Below are 16,102 nucleotides of genomic sequence, written 5' to 3' on the forward strand. Positions count from 1 at the left end.
TGAAGTTTACCAATACACAACCACTTCACAAAGGCAATTCCAGCTTCTCTGGTCTATAACCAAGAGGGATTTTGGTTTTAACCTCAGGACAGCAAAATATACCTACAGCACCCAAGGAATTTTCATAACTCAAAAGTGTAGGTGGTACCTTGTTTATGAAGGGATGTATTTCACTATATCTTTGAGATGTCATTACTCCTTTCAAAAGTCTTTGAGATATAAGTAAGGCAAGCCTGGTTTTCAGTCTGATATTAAATCAACTTGGAATAGTGAAGCTCAATCTTTTAAAATTGAGTATTATGAAACTGCATAAGTTCAAAGTAGGATCTCTATCATATTTTATCAAAAAGTGAATCTTCTATTTTAAAAAGAGAAAAAATACACTTTTTTTGGGGGTGGGTCATGGGGCTAGAACTTGACCTGGGCACTGTCCCTGAGCTCTTCAGATCAAGGCTACCACCCAACCATTGAGCCAAGCCCCACTTCCCATTTTCTAGAAGTTAATTGGAGATAAGAGTCCCAGGTCCTTTTGTGCCTGGGCTAGCTTTGAACCTTGATCCTCAGCTCTCAGCCTCCTGAGTAGCTAGGATTACAGGTGTGAGCCACTGCGCCTGGCTAAATATAAATACACTTATTATTTAAAAAATCTAAACGCATAAAGGTCATCCATAACATCTCTAAATGAGCTTTATAAATATAAAATATACTTTTTTTGTCAGTGATGGGTCTTGAACTCTGGGCCTGCGTCCTGTCCCTGATCTGCTCTTTAGCTTAAGGCTACTTCTCTACCACTTGAGCCACAGAGCCACTTCCAGTTTTCTAGTGGTTAATTGATGATAAGAGTCTCACAGTCTTTATCTCTGGGCTGGCTTTGAACCAGGATTCTCCCAAGTGGCTAGGATTATAGACATGAGCCACTGGTGCTTGGCTACTTCTTCTTAACATTACTATTTAGGTTATCTTTTTCTACTCCTTTCCTTTTCCTTTAATTTACTCCTACATTTGCCTGGGTCCTGGTGGCTCATTCCTATACTCCTAGTTACTCGGGAGGCTGAGATCTGAGTGAGGATTGTGGTGGGAAGCCAGCGCTGACAGAGAATCAATGAGACTCTTATCTCCAACTAACCACCAAAATAATCCAAAAGTGGAGATGCGCTCAAGTGGTAGGACACTAGCTTTGAGGGAAAAAAAGCTCAAGGACAGAACCCAGACCCCGAATTCACACACAAAATATTAACCCCAATATTTGCTTTCCATCTGCATGCATGCAGCTACAACCCCAGTTAAATTTCTAGTGTCACAAACTCATTAAGCCCACTTTGTGAGTAAAGCTCCTTGAAACAACAGATCTTTCTCAAGATGAATATCAGTGTTTTTCACATAGTTGTGATTCGAAGACTTTTCCTTTGCAGTGTTCATGGTGTGACTGTGGCCTATCAACTGTGGTGGGACTGGTGAACACAGAGCCATGTGCCAATTTGGTGGACTTGTTTCTATAGAATCACAGACACCTTGACTCTGATTCCCAGAGCTGATTTACATGAAACAACTTTAGGATCTGACAATAATAAGATGCATTTTCTATGTCTTACATATCGCTAAGACATATGATGCGATGAGCAAAAGAAAAACAAAGAGCAAAAAGCTTGACTAACGCTTGTTACAACCCACAAAAACAACACAAGTATTTCCTTTCACTCACAGTCCAGGGCTCACTTCCATAATAATTCTCATGGCTTGAGCCTTGTTATCATGAGAGAGTCAGGAATATTGCCTGACCCAAGAAAGTATTGGGTCCCCTTGTACATACCCGGTTGAAGCCTGCATGGAGGAGAGGAAGGACTGAGGCCTCTTCACAGTCATCAGATCTGCAGCAAAGCAGAAAATGTGGTCACTCAGAAGATACAAACCAGGGTTCCTCACACTGAAACATGGAAAGAAAGCAGTGAGACCATGGGTGTTAACTATAGAGGGGCTTCCCGACTGCATGTGCTTGCAGAGTGCGTCTTCCAGGCCAGAGACCCTGCATATGCCTTCCAGATACAGACAGAACACAGACAACCCTGGAAATCCAGTTGTGCACTGGGAAGTGCCACCAGGCACATGAGCTGCCCTGCCCCAACCTTCAGTGGCCCTCTGAGCAGTCTCAAACAGGACTCATCAAGGACATTACTAATCCTAAGACGGTTGTCTCAGAACCTTCTGCAAGCATGACCTCTGCACCAAGGCCTAGCTGGAGCTACCTTTCCATGTGATACCAACACTTGCATGACTCCACAGCCAAGTGAGAGACAAGTGTCAGCAAGAACATAAACTTAGTGCAGAAGGAAACAAAAATTGATCACTACCTATTCTGTGAGATGATTTCCTGTGCTGAGCCTACAGCTAGGTGTGGAGTACAAATGGGGTAGGGAGTAGCATGTCATGAAAACATCCCATTGAGAGAGAAACAGGGTCCAGGAGATAGCCAGAAAGTGGCTTGGGGTACACACCTTGAAAATCAGGGAAGAAAAATGGAATAAAAGAGACTGCATGGAACTGTCAACAGAAACAGGAAGAGAATTTCCAGAATTTGTGTCATTATCCACAGTTGATTCTTGCCCTACCAGGAAATTCTGTACCCTCCCCCCACCTCCTTTCCCTCAGTAACACAGGTTCTGCCTTCTCTGAGTGACAGATCAGGAGGGGCAAAAAGAGGCTCTGAAGAGATGAATAAAGTTCTAGTTATTAACTAATCAGAATCATTATTAGTCATTACAGGCACTACTATTCTCCCTATATGAGAATATTTTAAAAAAGCAGGAAAAATAGGCGAAACTTACCACAAATAAGACATTGTGTATCAAGAAAAAGAAAACAATTTTGCTCTGATGGGAAAAAAATAAGTGTTTCATTCCAGAACCCATAGAACAAGGCAGGCATGGAAATGCAGACTTGGTACATGCTAGTATCATGTTCAAGACTCTAAGACCCTGTTCAGATCTCAGAGTGGCATGAAAATAAATGGAAGAAATCCTGGCTTCCCATCTCAGTCTGCCTCATTCATTTTCCTGGAGATCTCTCCCTCAGGATGGCAGGTAGAAGGGATAATAGGGATAGTTCTTCCCCTTCTTTGGACCACAGTCTATGGTTAAGAGTCAAGTGAAGAGACTCAAGGAATTTCAGTCAAGACAGGATTTTATAGCCCTGATGCCATACTATAGTAGTATGCCTTTTGGATCAACAGTATTTCAACTCTCCCCGCGTCAACTGGCCTAGGAAAACCTTGAATTCTCTTGTTAGAGTTGCTGGTTTGTCAACTTTTTGTACATGACCTATACCAAATGCTAGAACAGAGTCAAGTTCAATGGGTCCTAGGCTCTAATGAAGGTCCTGTTCTCCCTGAAGATAATAACAGCTATTAATTCACTACAACAAATTTTGTTAGTTGCAAAGATCCCAACTACTAAGACTTGTGCAAACAATGTCTTTCCTTTTGGCTCTTTCATTGTAAGTACAGCACATTCCAGACAACAAACCTGGCAAGCAATTGCCACAGTGTAGTCGTGCCTACAGTTTGGTCTGTATTCTTTGCTGTTCAACATGAACATAAATCCCACTAGAAGTCCTGCTTCTAGCTTCGTAACAGTTCTTATGGAAACCTCACAATCCTTTTCTTTGTTCTCATGCTTCAGTGTTTCTTTGTAAGTGAAAACCCAAGTACTTTCACCATCTCTCTTCTTCTAAGAAAAGAGAACAAATAGAACAATCTGCTCTCCAGACTTCATTCTCAGTTTCTCCTCATTTCTGGCATAGAAAGATGATGAGTTAACTTTTTTCCTGAGGTGCATAAGAATGTGCTAGCAGCCCTTCTATCTGGTGAATATAACTGTAAACCTTCTGTTAATTACAATAAAAATATATGAAAAAAGAAAGCTATATGCAATGTGGCAAAAAAAAAAGAATGTGCTAGCAGCAATTACACAGGGTAGAGAGGAAAAGGAAAGATTTTCCCAGTGATTTGTGAAACAAACAAAACCCCCAAATCAAATCCTAAGGTTGGTATCCCAGGGCCTCAGGCATGCCCAGCACATTGCCAGTTAAAAAAGTGGATTGCATATTGTAAATACATTTATTTGCTTATTTGAAATGGGGAAGAGAAGGGCAGGGAGAAAACCAGGTGATTGGGAGGGGTGGGAAGGAGGGAAAGTGGGAGAAGAGCATGGGAAGGTAACAGTGTTCAAGAAGTAATATACTGACTACCTGATGAATGTAACTGTAGCCCCTCTATACATCACCCCAACAATAAAAAATTTAAAATAAATAAAAGGAAAAAAACTGGATTGCACCAGACCAATGCCTCAGCCTGAGCAGCAATGCTCCCTGCCCGGGTGGGAGGTTGAACTTACACGTGTGAAACCACTGCCAGGATCACTGTGTGCTCCGAGGGGTTCGTGGCCCGGATCGACCTGCAACCAGAAGGCTCCAAGTCAAACAGTGAGCTGAGCTTCGTTACATTAAACCAGCCAGGATCCTTTTCACATTGATAATGGAACAGAATCAAGTCTTTCTCTCAAGAAAAGGTCTTACAACACACAAGAGACAATAAAGAAAGACGCCCTTGTAAATCAGGAATATTTCTCCAGTTCATTATTTTTTAGTTGTTCTGTTAGGCAATTATCCAATAGGTCAGACTGGCCAATTTTCCACTCAAAGACTAGCAAATTCCATTTAAATTTCATGTTTTTGATAGAAATTCTACTCTGAGAAAAAATGGGCAGTCCTAATATCCACTTAATTATTAACTTGCACCTAGGGCAGTTGACCAGGTTGGATCTTTTCCCCTTTAAAAATAGTGGCTAATTCAGAAAATTCATGATAAAAATTGAAGCACTTGCTAGCAAATGCAGGTTGATTAAAGATGATTCAAAGAGATTTCCCCTCTTTGTTGTTCTGTCGTTTTGCTGAAATACTTTCAGCAACTTAGTCATCAGCTGGGGCTAAGACCCACTGTAGTACAGTAACTGTTATTGTATAATGATGTTTGTTGAACTAGGATCAACTCTACACACTAGTAAGTTTTCTCCCTAGCAGTCTAATAGGACCAAACCACATAAGAATATAGACATTTGAAGCTTCTGAGTCTTCTTAGATGTGCTCAGCTTATGAACTATTGTGATCAAAGGGTTTTGAACTGGGAAAGGTGTCAGTGCAGAGCCACATCTTTGAATCAGTATAAGCCAGCATGCTTGTGGACTCCACTTATTTCGGAATTTCTTCAAACAAGCAACCATCATCACCAAGGAGAGAATCATCCAAGTGGTTTGTGAAACAGTATGTAGTTGCTGGGCTTTTTGTTGCTCTTGCTGTGATTACTAATGAGAATTTGTTTTCCTACCATTTCTGCTCCTTTCTATGTTAATATGTTTACCCTTTGGTTCCCCTAAGGATGGTGGCTTCTATTGCTTCCCTGACCTTTCCCCAATAATGTATGTTCTCTATATCTTGATCTTTGACATCTAATGGCCAGTATACTCAGGAAAATGGTCAGCTGCTATATTTCCAGAGTGAAGCTTTCCTCTCAGGTAGATGGTATTTAAATGAGCAACTTTGGAGAAGATGCCTGAAGTCACAGTGGACTGGGAGGGATGGGTCACCCTCCCTCCAGTGCTGGCATAGATTAGGTCCCATTCAGCCATCCCATAGAGCAGGTCTAAATCTATTTATACTTAGAAGCCAATTGGATGGATACATTTGCACCAAATGGAAAAACAAACAACAGTGTTTTAGAGGCATCATCTGCTCTGTAAAGAAATACTATGTAGTTCCCATCTTCCTCTGGCCTCTTCTGCCCCAGTGAGGTATCAAGGGTACACTGCTGGGCCACATTATAAAGGATGAGTCCTAGGCAAGAAGCCAAAATAGGAATAAACATAACTGGTTGAACTGGTTGGAGCATATATTCTCTTAGTTTCTTTGGGAATTAGCTTCCATCTTTTGACTTGCTTCCTGTGTGTACCTCTTCCTTCTCATTCCTCCAAAAGATGTGTGGCAAGAGGAACCTAGACTACTTCTTGGGAAGAAGACTAAGGGAGATCTGGAGATGGCTGGGTCTGGATCAAGCAGCTATGATAAGAGAAGATCCAGTCTAGCTCAAAAGCCAGGGGCTGTGGCCATAGATGGCAATACAGGAGTGTGTCCTCTTCCCCACTCTGACATCTCCTTGGGGAATGTTGGCTGGTGGTCAAGGAACCAGGAAACTAGTCACTTTCCACATGTAACAGCAAACATGTAGACACATATGTATTAAACTGTAGAGATTCTCCACTGCTTTTCTGTGCAGCTAAGAAAGAGGTGCATTTACTAGGAAACAAAACAATATCTTTTCAAATTAAAAAGGAACATAAGGCTCATCTGCTAAACTTGGCTTTTGCTTGAATTAAAAATGTCTTGCTGTCTTTTTTTTTGGTCTTCGTGGAGCTTGAACTCTAAACCTGGGCACTGTTCCTGAGCTCTCCAGCTAAAGACTACTGCTCTACCACTTGAGCCACAGCGTCATTTCTGGTTTTCTGGTGGCTAAGTGTCTCACAGACTTTCCTGTCTCGACTGGCTTAGAACCACAATCCTCAGATCTCATCTTCCTGAGCAGCTAGGACTACAGGCATGAGCTACTGATGCCCAGCATTCCTATAATTTTTCCCTTTATAATGCAAGCTTGTTTTAAATCATTCTGTGTATCCACAATAGTAATTCTATTACAAAACAACATTAAAAAAGAAAATGAAGGCCAGGAAATATAGATTTACTTAGTTATAAAAGATTCAATTCCTCCCTAAACATTATTAAGAAAATACATTTCTCAATGTAAAAAATAGCATTCAAATGTTTTATGTATATAAGTATTATTAAATAGGAAAAATTCTATGAAGAAGTTAATATCTGAAATCATTAAACACTTAAAAACTGATTACTTACAAAAAAATCGTCTTGGGGAAAATGCAAATCATTAAAGGACAACAAGATAATAGTCTATGCTAAAAAAAATTTCTCTTAGGGCCAGGAGTTTGTCCTAGTAGTAGAGTGCTTGCCTAGCATACACAAAGACCTGGGTTCGATTCCTTGGTACCACATACATAGAAAAAAGCCAGAAGTGGTGCTGTGCCTCAAGTGGTAGAGCATTAGCCTTGAGAAAGTCCAAGGACAGTGCTCAGGTTTTGAGTTCAAGGCCCAGGACTGGAAAAAAAAATTCTCTTAGTCCATTAATTTATTATCAGTGTACCAAAGGTCCTAACTGTCTATTTCTCCACCTTTCACTTTCATTTGTTAATATTCAAGAAAACCCCATTCTATATGCAATTGGACTCTGTCTTGGCTTACCATTTAATTAGTGACCTCTTCCCGTCTAACTTCAAAGCATTACACTTCCGCTAAATGGCCCAGTTCATTCCTTGCTATGTTCTCTGACTGTGTATTTATTTATGAATAGGCATGAGTTTGTACTCTAAAGTGCAAGCATTGCTGTAATCAAGCCCTTGGAAGACTGATGAGTTGCTGTAAAGTGGCTGCTTCCCCCACCCCCCCGAGTCTGGGAAGCCTGCCGCAGGATCTACCCATCTGTGACATGCATGGAAAAAATTATCTTTCACACATTTCTGATGTTCACTTTGGGACAGAATAATGAAGTTTAAAATATCTGCTTTAAAAATCCAAACCATATCTGCGTAATAAGTTTCATTTTTATTTTGCCAGTCCTGGGCCTTGAACTCAGGGCCTGAACTGTGTCCTTGGGATTTTTCAAGGACAGAGCTCTATCACTTGAGCTACAGCACCACTTCTGGCATTTGATTCTGAGGTACTGAACCCAGGTCTTTGTGTATGCTAGGCACGTACTCTACCGCTAAGCCAAACTCCCGGCCCATAAAAGTTTCATTTTAATGATGTTTTTAGAAGTAATACTTGGGGTAGGAGTGAGGAGTATCCTGAAATTTTAGGAGAGTCCAGCATACAGACAGAGACACACACACAGACACAGACACAGACACACACACACACACACAGAGAGAGAAAAATCAGTGTAATTCAAATGTGAGAAAACAAGAAGACGAGAGGTATCCACTTTCATCGCAGAAACATGAACCTGCTTCTCAGCAGTCGGTCACATTGAAGAAACATTTAGGAATGAAAGCAATCTATAAGTGAAGTTTGCTGTAAACTGTTGGGTGGGATTCATAAGAAGTTACCTGCACACTGCCTCCGCATCAAAGTACCGAGTTTTCCTGTGGTCAATCACAATAATTTCATGGTGCTTATCCAGAAAGCATTCAAGAGCTGACTCTGGAGTTCGAGCAATGTTGCATCTGTATCCAGCTCTGTCGCAGGCCCACCAGAAGCCATCACTCTGACTATCTTCCTTTGCAAAGACTAGCAAAACCTGAAACACAGAGAACAGGGCATCTTCACTGAAATCCTCAGCCAGTTTATAAAGGGCTCTGAAAGGAAGCTGCCTAGGTTCAAACCCAGCTCCTCTAACAGTTTCAGGTTAAGTCATAATTCACTGGCTAGGTCATGCTGTGTTTTGGGCCTAGTTTCTCTGCTGTGAGATGTCCTCAGAGCAGTGCCTTATAAGCTGAAGGTGAGAATTGAAAGACTGGACACAGATAGGATTCAATCAATCTAGTGAAAGCAGTTGTAGGCTACAACCTCACATTTTCTTAACTTCCAATTGGCTTTGTTTTTTTAAATGAGATAAACACAGTTATTAATAGGACCCATATTGCAGGTTAGGTGATGATTCATGTATGCAAGCATTTGGCTTCAGGGCAAGTGTATTTGCTTAAATCCCTGGAGGCTATTTCTGAACTGATACAGAAGCGCAAGAAAATAAAGGAACTCAAAATCACCTTAGAAATGCACTCAAACTCAACTCTTGCCAAAATATTAACAACTGATTATGACATGTGAGAACTAAACTGAGGACTATTTGATCGTTATCATTGAAAGGCGCAGGGGCCCCACCTATGGGAGGGGAGGCTAGCAATTAACTCCTGGTCCCTTGGGCTGGTGAACCCCCAGTTTTTCTGCTGGTCAGGCCAGAGTCAGGCTAATCACCACCTGGATCATTCATTTATTTACATCGACCTTTTCCACTAGAGAGGACTTGCTAGTCTTTCCCTGACACACCCAGTGTTCAATACCAGGCTGGCAGTTGTGAGCCAATCAGTAAAAAAATTTATGACTGAAAAAAAACTATAACTACTTGTAGGATTTTGTGCGAAATTTAAGAGAACTTGTTTTGAAGAAAACGCTATGTGAGAAAAATTGTCTTTTCTATCCAAATGTGCTGCTTAAAAGTTCCTGCCTTGACCTGGTGGCTTGGCTCTTATTAAGAAAAAAAAAAAGGAACTTCTTTGGGATAAGGACTTTCGAAATGTACTGTCTGGTCTTAAACTGTTTTGTTTTGGCTTTTTGTTGTTGTTGTTTTTAACCATTCTCATAGACTCAGGTCTGGGTTACTTAACCAATCCTGGGCCAGGAAGACAACTAGAACTGTCCCTAAGTCTCACACTACCCTAAAATTATCCAAGCAAACTAATCCTGATTACCCCACCTTCACATTCTTTTCCATAGAAAGCACAGAAAGGTTCCAAGCACATTCTCCTCTGCTCCCTGAAGCACTGACTGTGTGGTGCTTTCCTGAAAGTCTGTAATATGTCTTCTCCTCTTGGGAAGCAGAACAATTATTTTCTTTTTCTTTTTTTAAAATATTTTTTATTGTAACTAATAAAAGGGTTACATGATATTTGCCACATAGAAGGTGCATTAATTCACATACATTGATACCCTTTCACATGTAGAACAATTATTTTCAACAATAATTGTCCTCTGATCTGTTGGCCTACCACACCTAAAGAACAATAACATTTACTTCTTTTTTCTGTACCAGTACTGGGGCTTGAACTGAGGGCCTCACATCAATTGGCTTCTTTTGCTTAAAGCTTGTGCTCTACCTTTGAGTCATATATCCAGTTCCAGGTTTGTTTGGTTTTTTTTTGATGAACTGGAGATAAAAATCTTATATTTATTTATTTCCAGATTGACTTCAAACAGAAATCCTGAGATCTCAGTCTCCTGAATAGTTAGGATTATAAGTATGAGCCACCAGTGCCTAGCTTAAAATCTACACTAGAAAACAGGGGAAAAAAGTACTATAAGGCATTTATTATAATTCCAGAAACTTGAGAGGAGATAGAAGGATTGCAGTAGGAAGCAGTCTGAGAAAAAGTTAGTTAGACGCTATCTCAAAAATAAGCGAGGCATGAAGATGCATGCCCATTATCCCAGCTGCTTGGGAGGAGAAGGATCATGGTCCAAGGCAGACTCAGGCAGGAGCACAAAAGGCTTAAAGCATAGAGTGCTTTGCAAGGCTCTAAGTTCTGTTCCCAATACTGCCCAAATATACATGCACACATACATATGTTCATGTAGACAGGCATTTATTAGAGAATTGCTTTGGTTAGTATTTAAAGTTCTTTCCATTTATAAAACATTGATTAGAAAAACTATTTTTCAATTATTCAAGTACTAAGCAAAGTGAAAATCTATAGGAATAAAAATATATAGTTGAGAATAAAACACTTAAATAATCACTTGAATTACTTAGCAATCACTTTAAAATTTCTAGCTGTGGGAAATTATATCTTCTCCAGGTAAGTGGGGGATTCAATTGACCAGTACTGGACTCTTTTTATAGCTCCATATCATAGTCAAGCAAGGATACTCTGTTTATAGGATTTGGATTTTGAGGGAGACTGAGGACTGGGCCCATACCCATTAGAGAAGAGATGCTGAAGGAAGAACTTTAAACTCCTATTGTCAAAGTGCTCAGAGGTGGCCCACTGTCACCCTTCCCAAACTAGAGCTTATCAACTCTTCCTTGGATTATAGGTGAAAGAACATACTGTCTTTGTAATACATTTCTTATTTATTTAGATTTTTTTGAAAAAAGAACTGTACAACAGAACAACAACAACAACAAAAAGTAAGCAATAAAATCCCTCTTTAATGTTCTTTGAATGCATAGTTATTGATTTCTCTGGTTGGGATTAGTCTATTTGTAGTTATAATCTCTTTGTTAGGCTATTTGACTGTCTACCAAGGCCAATCTCATTATCAGTCCTACAAAATAAATATCCAGATAGAATGATGAAACATATTAGATATTGTTTAAAAAGGAGGCAGGAGAGGAAAGCTAAAAAAGAAATAGAAGAGGTGAACTTAATCCAAGTATATTATATACATGTAAGGAAATATCAAAGTAAAACTCCCTTTGCACCATTAACATACGCTAATGAAAATCACATATATGTATATACACATATACACTCTTCGTTAAAGGCATATAACTAAACTGGATATAGAAAGAGGGAAAACAAGTTGCTACTGTGCCTGCTTTTCTAAATGGTTTGACATTTATTCTAAGACATATTGGTGGCCTATTATACAACAGGTAGAATTAGTATTAAAAGGTGACAGAGATGGCCATAAGCCAACATCTAGTCCTGAAATCCCAGGAAGAAAGTCACGGAAAAATGCACTAGTAAGTACTGACCACAGGCAGAGCATGGACAAGGGTCTGTTCCAGGAGAACAAGCAGAAGAATATCATCAACCTCACTGCACACTCATCCCAGCAAAACAGTGAGCAGCAAAAAGTGGACCTGACGATGGAGGTGTGGTCATTACAAGCACAAAGCCCCAGGTTGAAACCTCAGTAATGGCGGGGGGAACCCACCAGATCTGGGCTGAAAAATAAGGAAATGTCTTCTTTTCTGGAGCTGACTTGGGCCAACTTGGGCTCTGTCAAATGTCAGAGCACAACAATTGGCAGTCTTCCTCTGTATGGTCAACCCACATCATGCAAATTACCACACAGTATAATATGAATTAGTAAAGGTAAGAACTGTAATCGTCTCATAACCATTAAAGGTTTCTGTCCAAATACTGTAAACCTTTTATTATTAGTTATAAACATGTAGTAAAAATTTTAAAGTAAAACAAATATTTATTCAGCCAATTGTAATTATACATATTAGAAATTTAAAATGTCTTAAAAAATAACAAACTTCTGCAGTAGTTGTGAAGTGCCTGTCCATCTGCTAGCCATGTGAAATATGAAATATGGCCAGAGGGAGCATCTTCTCTATGCCTTGGTGAATTGTCATCCTCTCACCTTTGGATCTACTTCCAACATGTTGCCCTCTGCACTTCTGTTGTCACATGGTGCTCCCAGAGTTCCTTTAACAGATGTGACTTGTTTTGCTGGCCTGACTTCCTCTGTGGCATTCTGATTTTTCATTTCCCAACCACTTTCCACCCCTATCCAAATTCACCCAGACCTGAATCCTGGTCCAGTCTCTGAAAGGCAATGCTAGCCTTCCCATATGTTGCTGGGTCTAACTCATTTGATTTGATTTTCACTTACAGTATCATCATGTTTCACTTTGCTGCACGCTGTTGGCTCATTCCTCTCTCGATCTCTTTTGGTATGTAGTTGTGAGAGACAGGAAGCAATATAACTGCAACACAATCACTGGTCATGCGTGCTACATAGTTGTTATTATAGAACAATTTGTGTAGCTCTTTAGCTACCAGAGAAGTTACTACTTTGTACCACTGTCCTCAGTTAAACCACTCATGCAGGTGCAATTTGAAATGTGTCACTGCAGGCTGTTATAAATTAACTAAACTGAAATCTGTGTGAACCCTTGAACTGTGCACAGCCAGGGCTACCGCAATGCTTTTCAAAGACCTTAAACTGTGAAGCAGAGCCCTCTCTATCTCCAAAAGAACTGTGTGCCAATCTTGTTGGAGGCACAAAATTTGCCTTTCATCCTGAACTAGAATGAAGAAATAAGGGCTGGCCCAGGGCTGGATGAGCGAATGAGGTGGGGCAGCAGCTGGGAGAGGCTTCATGGTGGTTGTGGGGGGCGGGATATCATAGGACTGTGGGTTGCAGCAGGGTCAGCGGCAGGGGCTATAGTCTGCAGGACTTCTAAGAGCACCAAGGGACTCTGGAGATAATCCATCCAACCACCAGCTCACAGATGAGGATGGTAACTTCCCTGAGCAAAGCAGCTGCAGGGCTGGGGACCACACCTTCACAGTCCTCCTTTGGCAATCTGTCCCTAGACCTGCTTGATGTCACCTTGCTTTGAGGGAAATCCTTCTAATCATTTCTTTCACAAGTATTGTCAAGACAAAGCTGAGATTTTTTTTTTTTAGAATAGCAATGTCTGTTTTAGACATCTCACTTAGGAAGGCTCATTATGAAAGGGATGAAAAAAACTAACTTTTCCTTAACTTAAAGAAGACAAGTACATGTACTAGTTATTAGTGGTTTTTTCTGAATAGGGGTCTACCATGTCTCCAAATGGACTCTTGATGTGTATCTGCTGGGAGGCACTCAATTTTTAGAATACTTAGCCTTAGGCCAACACCTGGTAACAAGCGTCTAGAGCAGACCACACACATAGGCCATGCAAGTTTCATCCACATAACACTAAATGTTTGGCCATTATGATCAGAGGAGGGGCCAATTCCAGTATAAAATTGGCCTAAGTGGGAATTCCTCTCAAATGTGTCTACCAAAGTGATGTCACCAAGAGGTATAGTTTGATGAGACTTTTCTGTTGGCCTAAAGTACTTGCGATATACACATTCAATAATCCCTCAGTAACCCTAGAGGTGCTACTATCCTCACATTACAAACAGGAACAGAGGCTTACGTGGGTAAGAGACACATATATACATATTGTCACACATATAACAGGATGTGAACTGAGGCCAGACTGACCCCAGACTGGATGGAATAAACACAACTTGGTAGTAGTAGGAAGTACAGACAGGAAGAGACATGCTGACTGAATTGAGTCAAGCCTCTACCTCTCCATGACTGCATTCTCCTCTCCAGTGCTTATTTCACATAACGTGAGACATCACATCCCCACGCGGTCATATGATCCCCAATGCATAATGCCCACCATACTTATGATTCCACAAAATTTCACACAAAATGAAAGAACCATTTTGAAAAGAGGTGCCTTGCTTAGGAGAAATAGTTTAGGCTGCTTCTATGGAATCTAGTTCCAAATTCATTGGAAAGTCTGGTGAGACAGGAGTGAAGACAGGACCCTAAGCAGAAGCAAATGCACTCCAAGCACTGATGAAAGCAAGGCCACTTGATTTTCAGACAGCATTCTGTTAACAGGAATTTACTGCCTCATAATAGTTCCCTTACTTTTTATTCTCTTGCCAACAATAGAAAAATCTGACTTTCTCTGAGTCACATCTACTCACCCGGGATAGATGTGCTGTAGAGCACCACACTGCTCTCTCAGTTCATTCTATACCTCCCCGTGCTAAGCCAGCTCTGTGTGGGGCGTGCATGGCCTCATGCTCCACGTCCCAGTCTCCCCTGGTGAACTCAGAAATGCACGCTCCAAAGCAACCACATCCTGAAAGTCTTATCAAGCCATTTCCTCCCAAGCCCTTAGGGCTCTTGGCTGATGTAACTAATTAATATTTTTGGCATTCCAGTGAAGTAACAGAATAGATATTTTTCTTCAAGGGGAAAAATAAGACAAAAATGAAAGCATCAGGACATGGTTTGCTTTTTCTAAGGCACTTGCATAGTCAGTAGCAGAAGCCAAAAATAATGACTAGCCTCCCTAAACTTAAGAGTGCATAAACAGTGAAACCTACTTCTCAGACCCCTGTGCCATATCCCTATTCCCTGCAGCCCTTAGAATGGGGCCTTCCACATAATAGGTTCTCAGTAGACGTGTGTGTGTGTGTGTGTGTGTGTGCGTGTGCGCGTGCGTGTGTGTGTGTGTGTGTGTGTGTGTGTGTGTGTGTGTGTGTGTGTACCAGTCCTAGAATTTGAACTCGGGGCCTGGTGCTGTCTCTGGGCATTTTTTTTTTTTTTTTTGCTCAAGACTAATGTTCTACCACTTCCAGCTCCTTTGGTGGTTAACTGGAGATAAGAGTCACAGACTTTCCTGCCCTGGCTGGCTTCAAACTATAACCCTCAGATCTCAGCTTCCTAAATAGGATTACAGGCATGAGCCACTGGCACCCACCCTTAGTATATCTTAGTGAATGGATCGATTAGTTCAACTATGTTTTAATGACAGACACCAATCAATATAAGCATCCTGGGTCCTAAGCTGAACTTGCTTGTTTTTTTTTCCCAAGAAATCTTTTAATTAATTATTCTGTAACTAAGAGGATTCTTCACCACTTTCATTTGCTGTTATTTGGGTCCAAAGACATGTAATGTGAACCAGGCCTGTATGCAGGAACACTGGTATCCTAGATCTTCCTTTGGTTGATAGGCTTGTCATTAATTTCATTATGTTTCAAAATAATTGTATGCAATTATTTTGTATACAAAGTTGTATACAAAGCCAAAACTATTTTTGTGTGTTTCAATATATCAAATTTAAAACCACAGACAATTGTTTTCCAATAGAGGAAAGTGAAGTTCTTAATAATATTTAAATCCTTTAAAGGACTATATTATGTTTGAAAGGATAGAAAATACAGAATAACTTGAGATGGCTTTATAAAATCTGGATGTCTAGTATGTGTAACATATGCAAGCATGTATTATAAAATATAAAATCAAATTAAAATAAAAAAGTATGCTCATCAAAGCCACAGCTATGAAATGATTAAAAGCACCTAAAATTGGAAGACAATTCTCAAAATCTGACAAAGGACTTTGTAACAAGTATACATAAATAATTTCTTTCAAAGATTAAAAAAAATTAACCCAACAAAATGGAAGCCAGGCATGGTGACTCACTTGTATGTAATCCCAGCTGCCGGGAGTCAGAGACTGGACAAGTAGGGTCAAAGACCAGGGTAGGCAAAAAAGTTCATGAGATTCTCTCAAAAGAGAAAGCCAGGCATGATGATGCATACCTGTAATCTCAGCTGTGCAGGAGGCATAGATACAAAGATCACAAGTCTAGGCTAGCCTGGACAAAAAAGATGAACCTTACTTGAACAATAGCAAAAGAATAGGGAGTTGATCAAACAGTCGGCACTTGCCTCAAGTCTTG

At 40.4% G+C, this 16,102-nt stretch overlaps 1 protein-coding gene across 3 annotated transcripts in view; it reads right to left on the reverse strand.

Moving 5' to 3' along the window:
* Pde8b (phosphodiesterase 8B) overlaps nt 1-16,102 on the reverse strand; it is a 189,356-nt gene that overhangs the window by 57,849 nt on the left and 115,405 nt on the right. For all 3 annotated transcript variants that reach the window (XM_090331732.1, XM_090331731.1, XM_090331733.1), the window contains exons 3-5: nt 8,220-8,410; nt 4,389-4,448; nt 1,811-1,868 (exon numbers count right to left, since the gene is read on the reverse strand). In XM_090331732.1, the coding sequence (XP_090187858.1) occupies nt 1,811-1,868; nt 4,389-4,448; nt 8,220-8,410 (309 nt within the window). The remainder of the gene's footprint in view (nt 1-1,810; nt 1,869-4,388; nt 4,449-8,219; nt 8,411-16,102) is intronic.

The sequence above is a fragment of the Megascapheus bottae genome, chromosome 4 (genome assembly GCF_031878675.1).
Source record: "Megascapheus bottae isolate mThoBot1 chromosome 4, mThoBot2.hap1, whole genome shotgun sequence".
Taxonomy (NCBI): Eukaryota; Metazoa; Chordata; class Mammalia; order Rodentia; family Geomyidae; genus Megascapheus; species Megascapheus bottae.